Below are 21389 nucleotides of genomic sequence, written 5' to 3' on the forward strand. Positions count from 1 at the left end.
ATGTGTTGAAGCGGCTAGCTCCGCGACCAGATGTGCAGCTCCAACTCCAGATGTTCTTCATCTCCGTCGGACCCTCAGTCTGAGCTCCTCCCCTGTCTCGGCCTGTGCCAGGCTGGGGAGTGGATGGAGGTCACCTGGAGACAGTGAGGGATCACTCTCCGACAAGGGAGGAGTCTTCCGTGGGGGCTTTGGTGAAGGGACCCTGCAAGCCTCCACTAAATCCTTTCCCCAACCCGGGCGGGCTCTGGGAGTGCTGGGGGCTGCTGGGGTCACTCGCAGGCCAGCTTCCCATCGAAACTGGAGAGGGCGATGGCAAAGGCCTGCAGGGCACACAGCGGGTACCGATAGTCTAGAGTGAAGGCGTCCTCGGCCACGCGGCCGAACTGCAGCACGATATAGTCGGCTGTGGACAAAGACAAGGGTGGGGGCGGCTCGAGATCTCCTGGGTGCCCGTCTTGGCAATCAATGCCCTCAACTTTGGGGGAAGTCCCGCTCCCTTGCATTGGGGCCCCAATACCTAGCCACCTTCTCAGTTATTCACCCTCCACCCATCCATACCCTTCTTATCTCGCCCAACCTGCCCCACCTGCAGCTTTACCATCCATCCGACTGGAAGCCCCTGAGGACAGGGACCCTTGCCTTATCTTCTGCTGCAGGGCTATGCATGCAACTGCTACTGAAATATAGGAACCTGTCAAACTTCCAAGCCTAGATTCCTCCCTTTCCAACGTCTCTGTTGTCTTCTGACCCCATTCCTTCATCTTTCCATCCCCCTCCCCAACCCACTCCAAGTCCCATCGGAGACCCTCAGGCCCAATCCCTTGACTAGCCCCCTGGTTCCCTTCCTCATCCAGTGCCCATTCAGCCCCTGTCCCAACACCTCCCCCAACATCCATAGGGGCAGGAAGTTGCTAAAAATACCCCCGACCTCAGCAGACCAGGCTCTACTCGATGTGATCTAGAGAGCAGTTATCCAAGGTCTGGGGACAGGTGACACTGAGGGGTACATCCCTAGGATGGAGTGGGAGATCAGGAACTTGCTCAGTGTTAGCTGACCTTGGGAACCTGGAGTCCCTTGGGAGATACCTTTCCATGCCCAGGCTTCCTTATCCTAGTGCAGACCTCTCCCCCAGGCTTGTAACAGGGACATTTTTAGTTAATTATGTTCTGGGTACAGGTTGTTTCCCTAACTCCCCAAGGGCAGGCCTTCGACCTCACTTGAGAGAAAGCAATAGAGTAAGCACTCAGAAATGCTTGATTAATATTCCCTACTCTTAAAACGTAGCCATCTTGAAGGCGTCAGGAGCTGAGGCCCTGGAGCCAGACTACCTGGGTTCTAATTCCGCCCTACCTCTTACTTGCTGTATGACCTTTGGCAAGTTGCTTGACCTCTCTGTGCCAAATAGGGACAACAACAGTATCTTCTTCACAGGGTTGTTGAAATGATTTAATGATTCGATATCTGTAAAGTCTGAGAACAGTGCCTGGCATATAGAAAGTACTGTGTAAGTTTTTGTGAAGTACATTTTGAGGGCTAGTGTAAATGCCAGGCGGAGCTGAGAGACTTTGGGTAAGGGACTGCCTTGAGGCTCAGCACCCTCTTTGACCACAGAGGGGCCAGGCTGTCAGTGGTTTTCAAACTCCAGCAGCTTAACTCTCCCTTCAACACACTCTTACCCAGAATATCCCAGTATCTACCCCAGAGCTCTGGTTGATGCTAGAATGAGGGCATGGAATGATGAGCCCCAAGACACCTGCTTGGAATATCACAGGGTCAACGTCCCCAGAGGAAGGAGTAACTTTCTTAGATATTCTGGCTTCAGGAATGAAGGACAGCTCCAGGCCAGTGTGCATGTGTGTCAGAGCGGGAGAAAGATGGTGGGGAAAGGCCTGAGGTCGGGGTCCTGGAGGTGGTGGGAACAGCCTGGTCTGGGCTTAGATACTCACGGTCATCGGCGTGGACTATCTGGAAGTTCTTGACCGAGGCCTGGGTGACTCGGCCTTGGAAGTTGAGGGTATAGGAGCCACTGTCTTCGTTCCACACAGGGGGCTTGTTGTGCAGCTCAATGAGGCTCTCCAGTGTCTTGTTCTGCCAGCGCACCAGCAGCCCATCGCTGGCCTGGGGTGCCGGGGGGAGTATCAGGGAGAGGACAGTTAAGGGTGGCTGAGATATCTCAGACTGACAGGGAAGGGGCCGTGGGACCTATGTGTGCCCTTGAGCAGCCTGAATGTCAGCGTCCATTCAGGGTGTGCTTGAGCACATGCTTGGTCTCTGTGGTGTCCTTGTGGACAGGGTGGGGTGTGCACTGTGAGAATGGGGCTTCACTGTGGGATGCCAAAGTGGGGGGTTGGAAAATGGAAAGTAGCCTCTGACACCCAGTGAGTGCTCTGTGCCATTGGTACCCACGGGGTCTTTGGAATGGTTACATGTTGGCATCTGATTACAAGGATGAACCAGACATTCTAGGACCTACAAGGAGCTCACAGTTGAACTTGGAGAGATGAATAGTCAAACAATGGTTAAAATAAAACGTCCTGAAAGAGAGTTTCTGGAAGGAAGAAGTGGTGTCTGTATGAGGATGCTCTTGAGATAGTTCTTTCCTGAGTTTCCTTGCCACCTGTTCACATTCATGGCTTAGAGGGAGTCCACTCAAGGTCATGTCCTCCAAGAAGCCTTCCTGACCCCAGGTCTGATTTACATATCTTAGCTCCGAGCTTCCATAACACCTTGCTCTTACCATTTCTACCACCGCATTGTAATAGAATAGAATACTCTAAGGGCAGGCACCATATTTTAGTAACATCTCTGTGCCTCAGTTTCCCTCATAACAGGGTGTTGTGAGGATTAAATAAGTTAATAGCGCATGAAGTGTTATTTAGATCAGTTCCTGGCACAGAGTAAATGCTCAATAAATACCAGATATTGTTTTGATGGTACCTGTTGTGTTGATTTTGGATCTCCAGTGCCTGGTTTAACAAATGATTGTAAAATGAATGAACTGAGATGATGAAGAGAGACCCAAAGCTGCACTGGTAGTTCTTACCAAGCCCAAACACATGGGAGACCCTGCTACTGGAGGATATGTGTGTTTATTCCAAGCATGGAAGGAGTAAGTGTGGGATCCACAGGCTCCGTAAGACCGGAGACTCCCATGGCTGATGCCCCACTGGCGGGCTGGGCCTCTGATTATGGTGTGACTTTCCAGCAGGCAAGGATGTGTGATCAGCTGATAGGGTGTTATTTTTCATTGTAAAAGAGAAAAGTGACATCACTGTGAGTGTGGGGCATGCCAGTCATCCCGTCTCTGAAATGCGGGGCTCAACCGACCCCCAGTGCTAAGGAGCAGGACGCAAGACTGACTCTGAAGGAAGACTGACTCTGCGGGACACCTCTCCATCTTACCCTACACCTACACTCATACGTACAACAATAACAGAAACAACCTTTGCTTTTTAAATATAAGTCAAATCATGTCACTCATTTGCTAAAAACCCTCCTCTGGCTTCCTGTTCCTCTCAGAGTAAAAACCAGTTATACAGGTCCTATCTGCCCCTCACTCTCACCCTTCTCATCTCATCTCCCTGCAGCCACACTGGCTACCTGCTGTTCCGCAAACCCACGAAGCACCCTCCTGCCTCAGGGCCTTTGCACCAGCTCTTCCCTCTGCCTGGATGATCTTTCCCAAGATATCTGCAGGCTTGCTCCCTCACCTCTTTCAAGACTTTGCTCAAGTTTCACCTTCTCAATGAGGCTCTCTCTGAACACTGTATTTAATATTGAAACCTACACACACACACACACACACACACACACACACACACACACCCCTTTCTTCCCCATTCAACCTTTTCTTTTGTTTCATAGCACTTATCATCTTCTAACATACTACATAATTTACTTATTTCTCACAAGTACTCTCTACTGTCTTGCTCCCCTAGAATGCCAGTTCATGAGGGCAGGTCTTTGTTTTGCCCGCTGATGTCTTCCAGGTGCCTAGAATAACATTTGGCATTCAATATATGTGTGTTGAATGGATATATCAAGGGATAACTTGATGTAAAATTAAAAAAAAAAGAACCCATTGTGCTTGTTTCAGTGAATTCAATTATAGAAACTCCTAATTCATTACAAAGTTGCCAGAATTAATTTGCACTGGAGGGTGGAGTGTGCGCTGGAGGTTGGGGTAGGGTAAGCTGAGCCTTCCTCCCCCGGCTCCCCCGCAGTGGGTCACGTAGGGAGCAGGACCCTCAGGGGGAGGGGTCAGGGAGGTGCAGGGCTCACATTTCGGGGCCGGATGGGGACCCTGTCGTTGTCCGCATTCATGCCTGGAATGATGACTGTCAAGCGCCGGGGACCTCGGAAGCCCAGCACGTTGGTTTCCTAGGAGACAGATGCGCATTAGACCAGCCTCTGAAAGGGGCGGGGCCTGCCACCGGGAACAGGTGGAGTCTCACATAGATCACAGCTGCCAGCTCCTGCCGGAGGCTCCCCACATCAGCGCTGCCTCCTCCACGGTGCGGGTTCTGCCCATTGTCAAAGACGGTAAAGCGGTTTCCTAGGAGGTTGGACCTGCAAAGAGGGTAGAGCTGGGGGTGGGGCTGAGGGGATTCCATGTCCCTACTCCGAGACCCTTCCTCCCGGCCAAGCAGTTTTGAGAGCTCTTTGATCAAGGGTGTCTTAGGACAGAGAATTCATGTCCCCTGCCCCAGGCTTTCCCCCATGAGGCCTTTTAAAAAGATGGATCTAGGAGACGGAGCAGCGATCAAATCTCAGCTCCATCTCTTACTAGCTGTGTGACCTTAGAGAAGTTACCTAACCGGTCTGAGCCTTAACACCCCCATCTGCAAAACGGGCATAAGAGCAGTGTTTACCTAATTTGGTTGATAACAGGATTAAATGTGTTAATATTGGAAGTTACTTAGAACTATGCCTGACACATAGATAGACCTTATTTGTATATGTTTGTTAAATACATAAATAAAAGAAATAAGGCTTGACTCTGGGGTCTATTCCCCACCTCTCAGATTTGTGGTGAGGATTATATGAGATATATGGGGAAACATAGCACAGGGTAGGTGCAAAATATTTGTTCATTCATTTACTTAGTAAATATTTATTGTGTAGCCACTATGTATGTACCAGGTGCTAGGAATTCAACCATGAACAAGACAGGCATGGCCCTCGTGGAGTTTATGCTCTACTGCAAGTGAGGTCCCTGGACGAGCAGTGTGGCATCACCGGGGTGGTTGTTAGAAGTGTAGAATCTACCCCCACTCCCCACCCCAGAGCCACCGAACCATTTTAATAAGATCCCCAAGTGAGCTGTACAAAGTGTGAGAAGCCCTGGGCCAGTGTCCAGTGTGGTGGGCACGCTGCAGGCACAGGGGGACAGAGAAGAACGGGCCGTGGCCCTCTTGCTGCCCTGAGCCTCCCAGCCCCACCTCAACTTCCCAATGAAATTCTCCCCTCCTCGGGACAGATTGGTAGGGTCACTGGAGATGAGGTAATTGGCTGTCTTGCTCCGTTTCCTTTTCCTGCCAGCCAAGAGGAACACCTGGGGAGAGGTGGATACAGGTGAGAGGATGGGAAGAGAATCGGGTGGCACCAGGAGGTGGGTGAGGGGAAGGGGAAGCCGGTTTGCCTTGCAGCTCCTCCCCACCTCTTAGCCCTAGACCTTCCCTCAGCCTGGGTCCTGGAGCCTCCACCCTCCTTCCTCCTCCCTCTCCCTCCATCTCTCCCCACCCACCTTTTTCTCCGTGTCCAAGTGCAGGAAGTAGGAGGGATACAGGCCCCGATCCATACCCTTCTTGTCCCGGGTTAACCGGCAGCGCACTGTCCGGCCCTGGGGGGCAGGCCGAAGCACGAACTCCCGAGGTTCGTCCACTTCCACGGGTGGGGACAGGGCCCGTTCCTCCTTCTGGGTGGGGCAGAGGGTGCATCAACCCCAGAGCTCTAGCTCCCCTGCCCTTAGCAGTTCTCCAGTGCTGGGACATAGGCAGGGCAGGCAGGACAACTCACCGCTTTCTGGGTGGGGAGAAAACAGAGAGGCCAGCTGGGGTGTGGCGGGTCCCTCGCACTTCCCAACAGCTCAGCAGGCTGTTAGGAAGCCCTGGGGAGCCTTGCCCTTAATTATTATTTCATTTAGCTTGTAGTTAGGAGCTCACGCTCTGGAGCCAGACACCTGGGTTCAAATCCTGGTTCTACCACTATCTGTCTGTCACATTTGTGCTCTGACTCAGTTTTTCCAGCTGAGAAGTAGGTAGGCTGAAGGCTGGATCTCTAGAACAGACCTTACTTAATTTATATGTACATTTAACAAACACTCATATAAAGTCTACTAATGTGCTAGGTAGAGTTCTAAGTACTTTCCGATTACTAACTCATTTAATCCTCTTATCAATATCCGCTGAGGTAAGTGTCTCATTTTTCAGATGAAGAAGCTGAGGCTCAGAGAGGTTAAGGAACTTGCCCAAATTCACACAGTTAGTAAGAGGTGGAACTGGGATTTAATGCTGCACAGTCTTCTGTTAGATCCAGAGCCTTTAGGAAAGACCTTCCTTCATGTGGGTACACTCTCAGGGGTGAACTGAGGTGAGGCTGAAGGTATTGATTGCTGTGTTTTGAGCACATGGCATAGTGGAAGTGTTAGCTACCACTATTATCATCAGCATATATGTATAGTATATACGCAATGTAGTAGCCAACCACCAAGATGGCCCCCAATGGTCCCTGCCTCCTGGTATGGACACCCATATGTAGTCCCCTCCCACATTGAATCAGGGTTGGTCTTTGTGACCAATAGAATATGGCAGAAGTGATGGGGGTGGTTACTTCTAAGGCGAAGTCATAAAAGGTACTGTGGCTTCTCCTTGGTCTCTTTCTTGGGCTCGAGAGGGAAGTTGGCTGCCATGTCATACGAACATTCAAGCAGTCCTATGGAGAGGCCTCCAGCCAACAACGATAACAGTGAACCATTTGAGAAGTGGATCTTCCATGTCTAGTCAAGTTTTCAGAATAACTACAGACCCAGATGACATCTTGACTGCAACATCACGTGAGACCCTGAGCCAGAACTACCCTGCTAAGCCACTCCTAGATTTCTGACTCATAAACTAAGAAAACAAATGTTTGTTATTACTATTATTATTATTATTACTATTTTGAAGAGGTTCTCTGTTGGTGAACACATGGAGATTCTGGAAGAATGGCATCTGGCTGTTCCTGAGTTATATCCTTTTTGTATTATATTATTAAAATTTATGGGGGTGACAATCGTTAGTAAAATTACATAGGTTTCAAGTGTACAATTCTGTAATACATCATTATATATCACATTGTGTGTTCACCAAAATGTTTATTGTTTTAAGACACTAAATTTTGGGGTGGTTTGTTATATGATAACACATAGGTAATATAATGAGTGAATAAGTAATCTAATTTTGCTCATGGAAAAACTAAGAATTTGGTTGCATCAGGTCCTAGGTGTCCTGGCCTGTTGACCCACACTGTCCCTTCCGCTGTCACAAACTGGGTGTTCTTTGCCCTCATGTTCTATCCCTCACAAGAGGGGTAGCCAAGATTCTAATCCCAATGGTCCCAACAGAGGAGAGAAGAGACCAGCAGCCTGGGTGTGTGCACTGGAGGATTAAATGCTACTCGTGAGCCCCTAGGATGCCCTGATGTGCTGTGGTTGGCCATTTTTGCTGCGGGCCGGTTGGTACTGTGTATGAGGTGAGGCTGGGGTCGGGGAGTGAGCCCTTAGCCTGCGGGCAAGGGAGCATCTCCTCCACTCCGGGCTGCTCCAGAAAAACTTGTGCAACACAAGACTATGTTTGGAATGTGATCTGGAGCAAGCCAGTGCTTATTCAAACTTTTCTACAGCTGGGAATTTCAAGGGTCTACTGTATTGAAGACTGTACTGCAGTTACAGTCCTCTTGGGAGATAATAAACTGGCCTTTCAATTTATACATCGGTATCTGGCGACCTTGGCTAATGGGAATCAGCCTCCCAAGACCTGACCACTCCTGAACAAGCTAACAAAGCCACGTAGCTAAGACCAGGCCCTGCCCTCACGGTGATCTCTCCACTTGTGGAAACCAGTTTCTCAAAGACTTGCATCACTTTCTCTAATTAAATCTCTCTTTCCTGCTTGAGTTTGTGTGTGTTGGTGCCTAAGTTTGTAAGAGCAATATTCAAAATATTTAACAACTTGCTTTGCCACTGGAGACTGTCCAGACAGAATGGACACTGATAGGCCTGGAGGAGGGTCCTGGACTGGACGCCCCTGATAGCCAGTGTTAACCCTTTAGTTGCTGGGTGGGGGGGTGGGTGGGGTAGCAGAAAACACTTGGGGAGCTCAGAGCAGCAGGATGGAAATATTTTTAACAACTCGTACAGCTGGCTATCCGTCAGATGGTGTGCCCAAGTGTGTGTACACATGTGCCTGTCAGCCTGTGTGTTCCACCTCCCTGGAACAGAAAATGTGTGTCTCTTCATGTGGGGGCATCTCTGGCTCGGTGTGATGGTTAGGCTGCAGGGGGGAGGGCTTCAAGACCAGATGACAGAAGGCCCCTGGGTGGCCGGCCCAATCTGGTGACCCATAACTGCCTCTTCTGTTCTCACAAGTCTGGTGCCCTTTGCCCTCATGTCCTGTCACTACAGGGGGAGATAAGATTCTAACCCCACATGACTCCATGGCCCCAGCCCATAAGGTCCCACACTCTAGTCCCCCCAGCCCAGACCGCTGCCACTGCCCCCCAAAGGGACCTCAGCCCCCCTCCCCTCTGAGACCCAACCTTTTTGCCTTTTCCTTTTGCTTTGCCCTTCTGATTGCTGTTCTTGGTCACCATAGCAGCCACTTCTTCCTCCTCCTCTTCTTCCTCCTTCCTCTCCTCTTCTGAGCCTTTGGGAGTGCCTGGGAACGGAGCAGAAAAAAGCCTGTTAACCCCTTACCCTAGTGGAGTACTTCATAGTTTGTAAAGTGCTTCTAACACCCATGTCTCACGTGAACCCTTCCCACAACCACAAGAGAGTAACCCCATATTACTATTATCAGAGCCTCAGAAAGGCTAAGATACCTGCCTGAGGCCACACAGCTATTAAAATGGCGGTCAAGATGCTCCCGAGTCTTCTGACTCTAGAACCCCCGCTCCTTAGGGTACTACACTGTGCCTCAGCTCTCCACTCCCAGGACTGCCTCTCAATGTCATGGCATGAGAGGCCACTGCCACCCACCTTTCTTCTTTGGAGCTTTATCAGCTGGGCCATCTTTCCTAACCAGAAACATGGCTGCTGGGATCTTCTTCTGCCCTCTGGCCGGGCTCACTGAGGGGTCCTCGTCAGCCTCTCCAGGCCCTGTGTGTGAGATGCAAAGAGGTCACAACCCCACCACACTCAGAATACCCTGTTTCTCCGGAGACCAGTCTCACCTTTCTTCTTTGTCTTTCTCATTTTCGTCCCTTCCCCAGCTGGCACTTCCTTCTTCTTAACGAGCAGAGGTTTCAGTGGGGGAACAGGGCTTCCCAGGTTCCCTGGAAATGGAGGGTGGGGGTTTGAAAAAGAAAAGCCTGTTGGGGCTGAAGGCCACCTTCCAAGCCACTCATCATTCCTTCAGTCCCCAGGGAGGCGGAAGGCCTGACCAGGGCCCAGAGTCTGCCTTCTGCTCGGCTCTTTTCTAACCCTGAATACAGAAAGGGCTAGACAAACAGCAGAAGTGTAATAAGCAGTTCCTGAATGAATGAATGAATGAATGAACTGAGCCTGTGAATCCCAGCTCCCACCCATCTCCCACAGAAAACCCCCCCTGGCCAGTGCTACAGACATGCAGTCTTGCTCCTGCAGACGCCCCAGGTCCTAGCTGCCTGTCCACATTTACACCTGACTGTGGCAACTGTAGGGCGAAGAGCCCGGGCCAGAGAGCCACTACGGCATATATTCATGCATTGACTGATTTTTACTGTAATCACTTTGATACTTTTCTAAAACGTATAACAATACTTCATAATCGAGTTAAAAAAACCCAACAACAACCACTAAACAGAAATCACAAAGGAAACCCAAATTCTCTGCCCTCCCTGGCTCACAGGGCACCCTGGGCAACGGCGGGGGGAGGACGTGATGGGGGAACACATATTAATCTATGTCCTTAAGGACCATTGCAGGAAGAAACCACCAGAGGAAGAAACTCTCAGGTCCAGGCACTGGGTTACTTGGATGTCTCCACTCCTGTGTATCAGTGAGACCCGAGCTCCTCAAGGGCAGCGCTGCTTTCGCCTGTCTGTGTGCTCTCTCTGTACGCGTAACACCCACCCTTCGGACCCTGGGCCGTGGCTCTCCTCTCCTTGATGTCTGCAGAGGCCTTCAGGTTAGGGGGCTTTTGGGGAGGCAAAGGGATTTTCTCTTCCTTTTCCTCCACCTCCTCTTCCTCTTCCTCTTCTTCATCCTCCTCCTCTGTAAGTAGAAACTCCTTAGGGGGGCTGAGGTGGGTCCCATTCTCTGGGGGAGCCCAGCCCCTCCACATTTTTGGGAAGAGGTGAGTGAGTGCCAGAGGTAGGAGGCTGCCTTTCTGAAACAGGAACAGGAGGTGGAAAGAGGTTCCAGCAACCTCCCTCAGAGAATGGGGGTGACCCCAAAGTCTGCCGTAGGTCTACACGGGCGAGGAGGCTGGAGTTGGGAGAATGCTGGGGGGTTGGCAATCGTGTTCTGGGAAAACGTTCTTCTCATCAGGCCCTTCCTCTCTCCGGCAACCTCACCTCCTCACACATTCTCCTGCGTGTCTCCCAGTTTTCCCTTCTCTGCTGCTCTCATTGCACCTGTTCTGTTTCTCGCTGTCCTTGTTTGTCTGTTTCTGACCTTGACCCAGTCCCATCTGGGCTACCTCTGCCCCCTAGCTGCAGTTTAAGGCAAAACTCTCAACCTCTCTGTGCCTCAGTTTCTCCACCCAGAAAATGGGGGAAAGAACAAGAGAATAAAGATTATTTTGGCTCAAAGACAAAGCCAGAGACGTGGAGGCTGTTTTCCCCAGTTTTCTGCCACTGTGTCTGCTATTCCGGTCCAGCCCCTTTCCTCCTCTCCAACGCACCCGGCACCCGCCCTTCCCTCGGGCCCGCTCACCGTCCTCCTCTCCTGGGGCCCTGGCTACCAGAAAAGTTTCCCGAGGGTAGCGCTTCTTGGCTTCCGGATCCCTGAGGAACTTGGTGTAGACGGTCCGCGGCGCCCCGGCTTGGGCCGGCTCCGGGGCGGGGTCCTCCCGCGGCCTCCCCCTCCGCCGGACTGAGCCGAGAGGCGCCGGTCATGCAGCGCCCGGACCCCTCCTCCGACCGCGCTCCAAGCCTCCGACTCCTCACTCTGGGGTCTCCCCTGGGCTCTGTTTCCACCTTCGACACCCCTACCGCGGCTTTCATTCATCCCTCCACACTCCGCATCGCACCTCTGCCCTTCCGCGCTCTCCCCTTCCGTCCCCCTCGTCCCGCTCCCCAAGGAGGGCTCCAGAAATCAGCATCACCCTCGCCCGCCCTCAGTTCCCTCCCTCCCTCTTCCCTCACCCTGGGGGGCGCCCCCGGGCTCGGCTCCCCGCCCGCCTCCAGGTCTCCGGGGTTTGGATCCCGCAGGGCAGGGGGACTCAGGGGCTTCCGTCCTTTTCTTCTTCAACTTCTGTCCCCTGGAGGATTGCTGCAGAGTTGGGGCGGTCAAGAGGAAGAAGAAGGAAAGGGGACCTCGGACGGCGGCGACCTGTCACCCTCTAATCCCTTGAGCCGCCAGAAATAACCGCGGATTATCCGGAGGGGAACTGCAGCCTCCTTCTTGGGATGAGGAAGGGTGATTCCCTCCCATGCATCATGGCCAGCTCCAATGTCCCCAAACCCAAATTCCTCCCCTGGACACCCCCTGCCCCCAAACACCCGTTTACTCCCCAAAAAACACACAAAAACACAAAAAACTCCAGAGAAGCGTCCCCCAGACGTTGCTGAGGAGAGCCGCCCCTCCCAAATCTCCTCCCCTGCGTGGGTTTACAGTGGGGGATCTTTCTGCCTCCTTTCCGAGCAAGAGTGACATACCTGCTTTGGGCGCCGCTGGACCTCTGGGCTCCTGCCTTCCTCCTCATGCCCGCTGAGGGTAGCAAAGGAATCAATCCGTCTCCCTCCCCTTTTCCTGCCCCTCCCACCCCCTCCATCTGGGTCCCCCAGGGTTCAGGGAGTCAGCGGGGGGCCTTCCCCGACCTGTCCGAGGCCCACACTTCCCGGAGGACATCGTCCTGCAGCGGCATGGTGCATTCGCCGGTCACACCCCTTCTGCGGCCAACCTGCAGCTCTAGGAGGCTTGCTGCTTGCCCCAGCTAATCCGGGCTCAACTCCCCCCGCCCCCACCGGCTGGCACAAGAACGTGGGGGCCTGGCCGCGCTGTGAGGGTGCTCAGGCCTGCGACCTCTGCCCCCACTTGGCTCAGTCTAGGAGGAAAGAGGCTGAACCCTCAAGTTCTCAGGCCCCCAGAAGCGTGAAGGATAGCATCACTGTACCAGTCCCCCTTTCCCCCACCACCACGCTTGGAATTAGAGGTACCCACTTGTAACTGTCAGCGGTCAAAGGGGGAGTGTGGGAAGAAAATATTAGATCTGATCTAATATTTTTCATTAAAAAACTTATTTTTCATTAAAAAGAACTAGAATTTACTAATATTTAATATATATGGATTGGCAGAAGAATGTGTATACATATTATAAAGAAATGTGCTTATATTGTAGGTATACACTGAAATACTTTTTACTGGTAGGGGACATGGCTTTTTAAACTTTAGAGACCAGGGATATAGTGTTGATGTGATTAATATCATGGGGGAGGTTTGGGACTTCCTAGAGGCTTCCTGAAGCCTGATCTAAAACTTGAAAGATGAGTAGGAATTCCACAGGCAACAAAAAAAGGGCTCTCTGGAAAGGGGACAGAGAGATAAAAACCTGGAGGTTGGAAATAGCCAGATATGTTCAAAGGTCTGTCATCTCACCCGTGAGCCCAAGCCCTGCACTCTGCTACTTAAGAGCTGAACATCCCTGGATGACTTAGCCTCTCTGGGCCTCCATGTATCCATTTATAACATGGTTTTCATAACAGCACCACCTGGAAGGCGTACTGTGCTGATTACAGGAGACGACAGACAGAAAACTGCCTACAGTGAGCGCTCCAGAATTGGCGATTACGCGCCCCTTTTCAGAGCACTTCCACTTAATCTCTGTCTCCCCAGCATTTACAATACAGCTTGACTCATGACTGGGGTTCCTGTTTTGACTAAGTAAATTAATAAATACATTCTTTATTTCATTTGATTCTCACAAGAGGCCAGTGGGATAGGGAAGGTACAGATTATCTCCATTTTATGGGTGGAGAAACTGAGGCTCAGTGAGGTGAACTGACTTGCTCAGTGTCAGCCAGATCATAAAGTTCCTGAGCCAGGGCTTGAATCCAGACCTGTTTGCTGTCAGAGCTTTTGCCCCTAACCTTTGCTTATTTCATGCGTCGCAAGGTAGAGATGGGGATTGAATGAAAGGGTCAGTCTTTTTGTCTTTCTTTACTTCCTTGGTCCACTTGACCCAGATTTGTCATAATTAATCTTTCCAAATGTTACTTCTTTAGTTGACATCTTTGCTCAGAAACATTCACTGGCACCCTACTGCCTAAGGTTCAGGTTTAAATGTGCTGGGTTGGCATTCAAGGCTCTCCCTGATCTGGCCCCAATCTGCCATTCTAACTACAGGGATATCTCAAACCCTACTCTTCAGCCATACAGGTTTACGTACTGCTTTTATGCTTTTTGTCCTCTATGACTTTGCTCAAGCTGTTCCCTCTGGGAATGCCCTCACGATTTCACAAAACCTGGCCAACTCTAAGTAGCTCTCAAGTTCCTGCCTCCAAGATTCCTCAGTCCTCAGTTGCCTCTGAATGTATAATAATAATAACAACAACAACATTTATTGACCTCCTACTGTGTGTCGGGCCCGTTTGCTCCCATTCCCTCTCCACCCTCACAATTATATTTATGAGGCGGACATGAACACATTGTTATTAAAGGTGAGGAAACTCAAGGCTGAAAGTTGCTCAACAAATATTTCCTGGGCAATGACTACGTGCCAAGCACTGATCATTCAATGATAGACAAAAGGATATGGTTCCTGCCCTCATGGAGTTTACATTCTTGTGAGAAAGATAGTAAAGACATAAATACACAATTAGTTATAATAATCTCATTATTAATAATTGTAATAAATGCCAAGAAGGAAAAGAACTGGATTCCATGAGAATAGCAGGTGGGATCCAGTCTGGACTTACAGATAGAAAAGACTGTCTGAGAGGGGCATTTTTATTTTTATTTATCTTTTTGACAGAGTTGGAATTGGTTCCCTTATGGAAAAACTGAAAATACAAAGAAATGAAAATTAAACCAGTTTTTAAAAATTGAGCCCCTGGAGTTTCTACCTCCTGTCTCTGGACCTCCGGGGGAAGAGGCCCTAACCCAGGGCAGCAAAAGGATGAGGGCTTTCTGTTCCTCCTCCTCTCGCATTCTATTCCCATCATTATCTCCACAGTGGGGGCTCCCGGGAAGAAACAACCTGGGTACGAGAGCAGGGACCTAAGGCCCTGTGGCCCGGGGAGGGAGGTTTGTATGCCCCCAGCCCCAAAGCTCCTGGCCTGTGGTGTGGGCATGGCAGGGCCCCTCCTGGCCAGACCCAGTTGGGGTTGGAGCTATTAGCTCCAGATCTTGAGGAAGGAGTTCCAGGAGCCTGTGGAAAAATATGGAACGCTTCACAAATTTGCGTGTCATCCTTGTACAGGGGCCATGCTAATCTTCTTTGTATGATTCCAATTTTAGTATATGTGTGGCTGAAGCAGGCATGAGGGGGGTTTTTTAAATTGAGACCTGAAGGATTTCAAAGACGGAGAAAGAATTCCACACACAAGGCACAACTTATGCAAAATGTTTCCAGGCAGCAAAGAACTTGGCACAATGGAACAGTACCAGCTCCTGGACCAGGACGAGAATGGGCCTGCCTAAGACCCTCACTTCAGAGGGGTCCTGAGGATCTGAAACTCCAAAGAAACACATAAGTGAGAACCACAGGGCACCTGGAGACTGTTACCTCAGAGGTGGCATTCTAACACTGCTCAGGACCCAGGGAACACTTCTGCCCATCTCCTGCACACTGTTGTCCAAACCAGAGGCGTCTGCCCTGGACTGCCAGACATGTGCGGGCTGAGCTGTGGCCAACATTAGACGTGGACACGGCGTTGGAGTGTGGGGAGGATTTGAACAGCAAGAGCTCTTAAGTAAAAGGAAAGATAAATTCATTTCTCAGATCTTTCCTCTCAGGTTGCTTGGGTGTTGATAGACACTTGCATGACGTTCTTGCTTCCTCTCATGTTCGGAAGGTTTTCGTGAATTAGCACAGTATTCATAACAGTTGCACTTGGCCGCTGAGGAACTCTTTACCATATTAAACAATTCATATGACTGTTATATTTGTACACATGTAAGTTAGGACATAACATGTGAACCATGGTAGCAGGTCTTCGTATTGACAACTAGTAGGACATTGGATGTTATTTTGGGAATAGTTCTAAAAATATTTACTAAGATGGGATCAAAATTTCCTAAACCATTTAAATTTGATTAATTTTTTTGATATTCATTAATTATGAACTACATTTGTTTTTTAATTTTAATACATAATTTCGAATATAGAGGGTGCGAAAAAATGTACACACATTTTAAGAAAGGAAAAAACTATTAAAATTATAATACTCAACATATACCGATAACAGAAAAATGAATACAAGTCATATGTATACATTTTTTTAGCACCCTGGTATATGAGAAGAAAAGTCTCTTTTGAAAACGTGAAAAATAATTAAAAAAAAAATAATTTTAATTTAAAAAAATCTTTCAACATTTACTTTAGTTACTTTTGAGGAGAATGTATTCAAATTTTGTACACTTTGAACACAAATTACATTTGTAAAAAACCCTTTGAGAATTAGTATGAGCTCATATCATGACAAGAACTAAAAGTAGCTAAGTGGAACTCAGAAAAGACTACAAAGAAACCTCTGGGTTTGGGTGGGGCTAGAGTGGTGAGTATGTGGAGGGAACTTAGAGGCCGTTTAAATGATCGGATTTGGGTCAGGGATAGATTTAAGGTCGGGCATCAAGATTTGGGGTAAAATGAGGGTCAGTTTAGGAGAAGATTCCGAGCAGGAGCACAGATAACCTCTAACACTTTCTACACGACACCAGTACACCAGGACTTTCTACACAGAAAACCAGGCTTGAGGCTCTATAATTACACCTTGTTTGGCTCTAAAAATGACATATCTCAGCTCAATCAACTGACATCAGTCACCACACTCAATTCCATATGAATTTTAGCTGTTTTCTAAAATGAAATCCACTTTCAGAAGACAAAGATTTGCTACCACCAAGGACGATGATGCTGATAAATAATGACTCCTCCCATATACCAGGCACTGTGCCCAGTGCTTTCAATTCATCCTCACAGCACCCTTGCTTGTCAGCAGCTCAGAGAAGTTAAGTAACTTGCTCAAGGTCACACAGCTAGTGCTTGGTGGAGCTATACCATTGACCAAAAACCTACTATGTGCTTGATATTTACTTGTGTTATCTCGAGTCCCTATGGAATCTTTGAAAGGCAGGTGGGCACATTACTTCACCTTTCTATGCCCCCATTTTCTCGCCAGTAATGTGGTGACAATAATTGTACCTGAATTTGAGGAAGCTGTTGTGAGAATTAAATGGTTTGATACATGTACAGTGCTTAGCACGGTGCCTGGCACAGAACAAGTGTCCTATCAATGTTAGCTGCATGTCCCTTTACCCTCATTTCACAGGTAAGGAAACTGAGGCCCAAGTCCCTAAGCAATTGAAATCCAGGTCTCCTGGGCTCAGCCTCTCTGGTGCAAAGGTGAAAAGAAAGGACTTTCTCCAAAGTCTGAAGCAGTGATTAAAAGCTAAAGATTTTGCCCAGAGATAGAGCCAGTGTCTTGCTTCACCCTGTCCCAGCTGACTGGCCGTGGGCAGACTTTCTCCCTTGCTCAGAGCCTCTTGCCCTGAACTTCAATTTCTTGATCTGGCAAAATAATAAATTTGCATCGCAAAACAATCCATTCGTGTGCGCTTATCAGGAAGCTGGGAACTCTGCAACCTGAAGGTGTGTGTTCAGGCTCTTACAAAATAGAAATAGGCCTGAGCTCGGAAATCGCTAGTTTCTGTTGCTTTATTTTGTCAAGGTTGTTCGGGGCTTCTTTCATCCATCAAAGTTCTGTTACTGTCCCATAGCCCCCAGCAGACTATTCGAAAAGGAGGTAGGTTTGGACATAACATGTTCTCTCAATGAACTTGACTTGCGGTGCCAGTGTCCTGGTCTTATCTTTGCTTCTCGGAAAAGAAAAAAGAAGCTCAGAAAGGTTAAGTCACTGTCCAGGGTCTCACAGATGGGCAGTGAGTGAGCAGGATTCAGGCCAGCTGTCTGAGCGCAGAGCCTGGGAGCAGCACGGTGGCCCAAGGAGGTGACTTCTCAATTGCTTATTAAATGAAGCCTTGGTGGCTGCTGGGTGCTGGCTTCAGGACCTGCAAATGGGATTTGAACCCAATTTTAACCCTCTTAGAGCTCATAGCCTGGGAGATGAGGGTTGGCTGGTAGGGGAACAGAGAATGAAACAAGGGTACTTGTCTCCTCTAGAAAGTAGAATGTGACAATTGATGCTAGTGGGGGACTTCATGGCTTTTCACAGAATCAGTGTGAATCTGAGCTAGAAGGCTCCCTATAGGTCCTGTAGTGTGGCCTCCAGCTACCCTGGTATACATAGTCCCGGCCTCCGCTTACACACCTCAGGCACAGGCCGCTCACTGCCTCCTGAAGCCATGATGCTGCAGACACAGGAGACCAGACACGTTTCTGCCCAGTCAGCTGCATGCACCACGGGCAGGAGACCCTTCAGAGAAAGGGGCTGATTGACATAAAAGATGGATGAGGGCTGGAGCCAGAGGAACGGATGGCAGGACTGTTGTGGCATAGAATGAGGGCTCATTCGATAATTATTCATCAAGCCCTACTGTGTGCCAGGCACTGTTCTAGGCACTCAATGTATAGCAGTGAACAAAATGGACTAAAAGTCATACCCTGGCAATGCTGACATTCTAAACTATCGTGCATGATGTTAAAAGGTGATATGTACTGTGCAGAAAATAAAAGCAGGATAAGAGGAAAAAGTGTGACAGTATGAGGGGAGAAAGGATTGCAAGTTAAAATAGAGTGATCAGGGAAGGTCTCACTGAGAAGGTGACATTTGAGTAAAGATCTGAGGAGGTGAAGGGTGAGCCACATCAACATCTGGGAGAAGAGCTTTCATGCAGATGGAACAGCAAGTGCAAAGGCCCTGAGGTAGGATTGTGCTCAGTCACGTTTGAGGAATAGTAAGGCTAGAACAGAGTGAGTGAGGGGGAGACAAGGTCAGAGAGGTACTAGAGGTATGATGGGGGCTGGGAAGCAAGGGTTTAAGGTAATGCTGAGTTCTACTTGGTGAGAACTGGGGGACGTTGAAGGGTCTTGAGCAAGTTTTAACAAGACCGCTGGCTTTTGTGTGGGGAGCAGATTTAGGAGGGCAAGGAGGCCAGTGAGGAGGCTGTTGCAGTCCTCCAGGCAGCGGCTGGGTGAGACGGTGGTGGACACGACAGGCTACCCTGGCACACTGGGTATGGAGCATGAGGGGTCAAGGTGACGCCCAGGCATTGGCTGGAGCAGCTGGAGGGACAGAGATTCCATAGCTGGGATGAGAAGGACTGGGGAGTCAGGTGTGCAGGAAGGTCAGGAGTCTAGTGTTGGACGTTTATTTAAAGTGCCAGTTGGGCATCCATGTGTGATGTCACAGGGGCAGCTGGACGTAAATTTGGGCTAGAGGTATAAAGTTAGGAGTCATCAGTTTATATATATAGTAGTTAAAGTCAAACACCTGGCTGAGATGGCTGTGGGAGCAATTGAAGTTGGGCCCCCTCCCCCCTCCCCGCAGGGCTGAAGGGGGTGGGGCTCAATATGAGGAGGTCCCAGGAGATGAGGAGGGACCAGCAAAGGAGCCTGAGAAGGAACAGGCGGGGAGGGGAACCCCGGAGTGTGGGAGGAGGGAGTGAGCAATGAACGGTCTCAGGCGCTGCTGAGAGGGTGGCAGTGCAATTGGTTGTCCAAGCCCAGACACCTGTGAGAACAACAGTCATAATCACACCAGAGCAACAGACATGAACCAGGGCTGTCCCAGGGCAGCCAGTGTGCATGGATGCCTGATGGGATGGGCCAAGATAGGTAAACAGGAAACGGGTCACTGGCTTTCATACCCTGAAGGTTGCTTGGGGCATACGAGTAGACAAGGGCGGTTTTGGAGGAGTGGGGTGGTGACAGTGAAAGCCTGGGTTTAAGAGAGAACAGGGGGAGAGGAACTGAAGAGGACCAGCTGGAACAGAGACATGGGGAGGTGGCTAGAGGGGGAAGTAGATTCAGGAGGGATGCTTTTGTTTTTCAGTTGGGAGAAATAACATATTTGTACGCTAAAGGGACAGGGAAAAGGTGGCAGATCATTCAGTAGATGTAGTTTCTGGTGAGGCTGAAAGGTGGTGGGCGTTGGGGAGCGAGAGGGAGTGAGCTGGGTTAGAGAGTGGGGGGGATAAAATGGAAATTCTGGGTGAGGGGGTCAGTAATGACAAAGAGATGATAAAATCTAGTAGCAGAAGGAAAGGTGGAGGACAAGGTCATAGGGGGAAGGAGGCCCAGGAGCAGAGAGGCTGGGTGTTAGAAGGGAATGTGGAAATCGCCAAGAATTAGCACAGGGACATCCTGAGGATCAGTGAGCCAGGAGCCAATCTTTAAAGAATGGCTTAGCCTGATGATGAGATTCAGCACTAAGGTCCTTCTTAGGGGTAGGGAGGGAAGGATAATGGTCTGGAAGCATCTGCTTTTCCTCCAGTATGCCTCCTCTTCCTTATTTATAAAACCCCTCATTTGTAGCTTAGCATATGGACACCCAGGAAAACTCATTTACCAGCTTTCTTACAGCCATGTGGTCATGTGGCCAAATTCTGACTATTGGGACGTAAGTGGAAGTGTGTGTGCCACTTCTGGGAAGGGTCCTTTACAGGAGGGGTGCACCTGTCTTGGTTACTTTTTCCTTCCTGCTGGCTGGATCTAATGGCTGGTTACTTTTTCCTTCCTGCTGGCTGATCTAATGGCTGGAGCTCTAGCAGCCATCTTGGACCATGAGGTAACCTTGGGAATGTGAGCTGTGTCTGTGGAGCAACCAGCTAGGAGCCTTGATTTGAGACCAAGAAACAGAGAGAGAAAAGACAACAAACCCATCTTATTCAAGTCACTGTGACATGGAGATTTTTCTGTCACTTGTCAAACCTAATGCTAATGGCTGCAACTGGAGAGTTATGTTTGGGTCACACTGCAGTGCTCATGGGCATTGGTGCTAAGAAGCCTTTGAAAGTTGCTGAACAGGATGCGAGCTGATGGGAATTGTACATTCAGAAAGGCTGTGGAGAATAAATTAAAAACCGGAAGGAGAGAGTTGAGATGAGTACGGGCAGTTCAGAGGTAAATGCTGAAGACTTGGATCAATGATGGCATCGGAAAGACTACCATGTGTCCCCCAAAATAAGAACTAGTGGACCATCAGCTGTAATGCGTCTTTTGGAGCAAAAATTAATATAAGACCCAGTCTTATTTTACTATAAGACCGGGTATAATATAATATAATATAATATAATATAATATAATATAATATAATATATAATACTGGGTATAATATAATATAATACCAGGTCTTATATTAATTTTTGCTCCAAAAGACGCATTAGAGCTGATGGTCCACTAGGTCTTATTTTAGGGGACACATGGTGGGTCTGGAAGTCAGGTTTTAGGAAGGTTGTGAGATTGGTATTAGGTTTAACAAGCAATTCAGGACCTTGATTATGGATAGAGTTGGGTTACAAGAGGTTTGGGGCTGAAGTTTATGCCAGAGTTGAATTTCCAGTCAGAAATAGGAACAGTGCCATAGAAGGTATCTGGCAGACAGACTCAGGAGGGGACATTTAAGGGCTCTGGGATATGCTTTATACTAGGATTAGTGTTTGATGCAGCAGCTTTTAGAAATGTGTGGGCTGTTTTGAGTTGTCACAATGACTGGAGCGTTGCTCATGACGTTTAGGGGGAGGAGCTAGATGTCCTGTAATGCAGGGGAACTGGAGGGTGGTCCTGCCCCAAATGCCATATGTCCCTAGGAAACATTGAGGCAAAGCAGTGTAGGGGAGAAGGGAGTAGTGGGCAGTACTAAGTTTGCA

General features: G+C 49.3%; 1 protein-coding gene and 1 non-coding gene across 3 annotated transcripts; both read right to left on the minus strand.

The window, feature by feature from the left end:
• Nucleotides 1–269: 269 nt before the first annotated feature.
• Nucleotides 270–12267, minus strand: TULP1 (TUB like protein 1). 2 transcript variants are annotated; one of them, XM_033103017.1, is made up of 16 exons: nt 12221–12267; nt 12059–12110; nt 11582–11672; nt 11115–11273; nt 10814–10824; nt 10311–10449; nt 9431–9532; nt 9237–9356; nt 8798–8916; nt 6020–6025; nt 5748–5918; nt 5443–5555; nt 4456–4570; nt 4283–4381; nt 1948–2119; nt 270–403 (listed from the first exon to the last, which is right to left on the minus strand). In XM_033103017.1, exons 1-16 carry the CDS (start codon nt 12265–12267, stop codon nt 270–272), a joined length of 1650 nt encoding a protein of 549 aa, XP_032958908.1. The 2 variants fall into 2 exon arrangements, with proteins under 2 accessions (XP_032958908.1, XP_032958909.1); XM_033103018.1 differs by lacking the exon at nt 10814–10824 and having other exon boundaries at nt 10311–10451; nt 11115–11123.
• Nucleotides 12268–14775: 2508 nt separating this feature from the next.
• LOC117020947 (U6 spliceosomal RNA) lies at nt 14776–14880 on the minus strand. The gene has a single exon (XR_004422771.1). It is a non-coding gene; the product is annotated as a U6 spliceosomal RNA (small nuclear RNA).
• Between the last annotated feature and the right edge of the window lie 6509 nt (nt 14881–21389).

This window comes from Rhinolophus ferrumequinum, chromosome 3 (genome assembly GCF_004115265.2).
Source record: "Rhinolophus ferrumequinum isolate MPI-CBG mRhiFer1 chromosome 3, mRhiFer1_v1.p, whole genome shotgun sequence".
Taxonomy (NCBI): domain Eukaryota; kingdom Metazoa; phylum Chordata; class Mammalia; order Chiroptera; family Rhinolophidae; genus Rhinolophus; species Rhinolophus ferrumequinum.

Coding starts and splice junctions, on each gene's coding strand:
- TULP1 (XM_033103017.1), bottom strand. CDS start 12,267: ATGCCGCTGCAGGACGATGTCCTCCGGGAAGTGTGGGCCTCGGACAG. Junction 8,917..9,236: donor TAAAGCTCCAAAGAAGAAAG/GTGGGTGGCAGT, acceptor CTCCGTTCCCAG/GCACTCCCAAAGGCTCAGAA. Junction 5,556..5,747: donor ACTTGGACACGGAGAAAAAG/GTGGGTGGGGAG, acceptor ACCTCTCCCCAG/GTGTTCCTCTTGGCTGGCAG.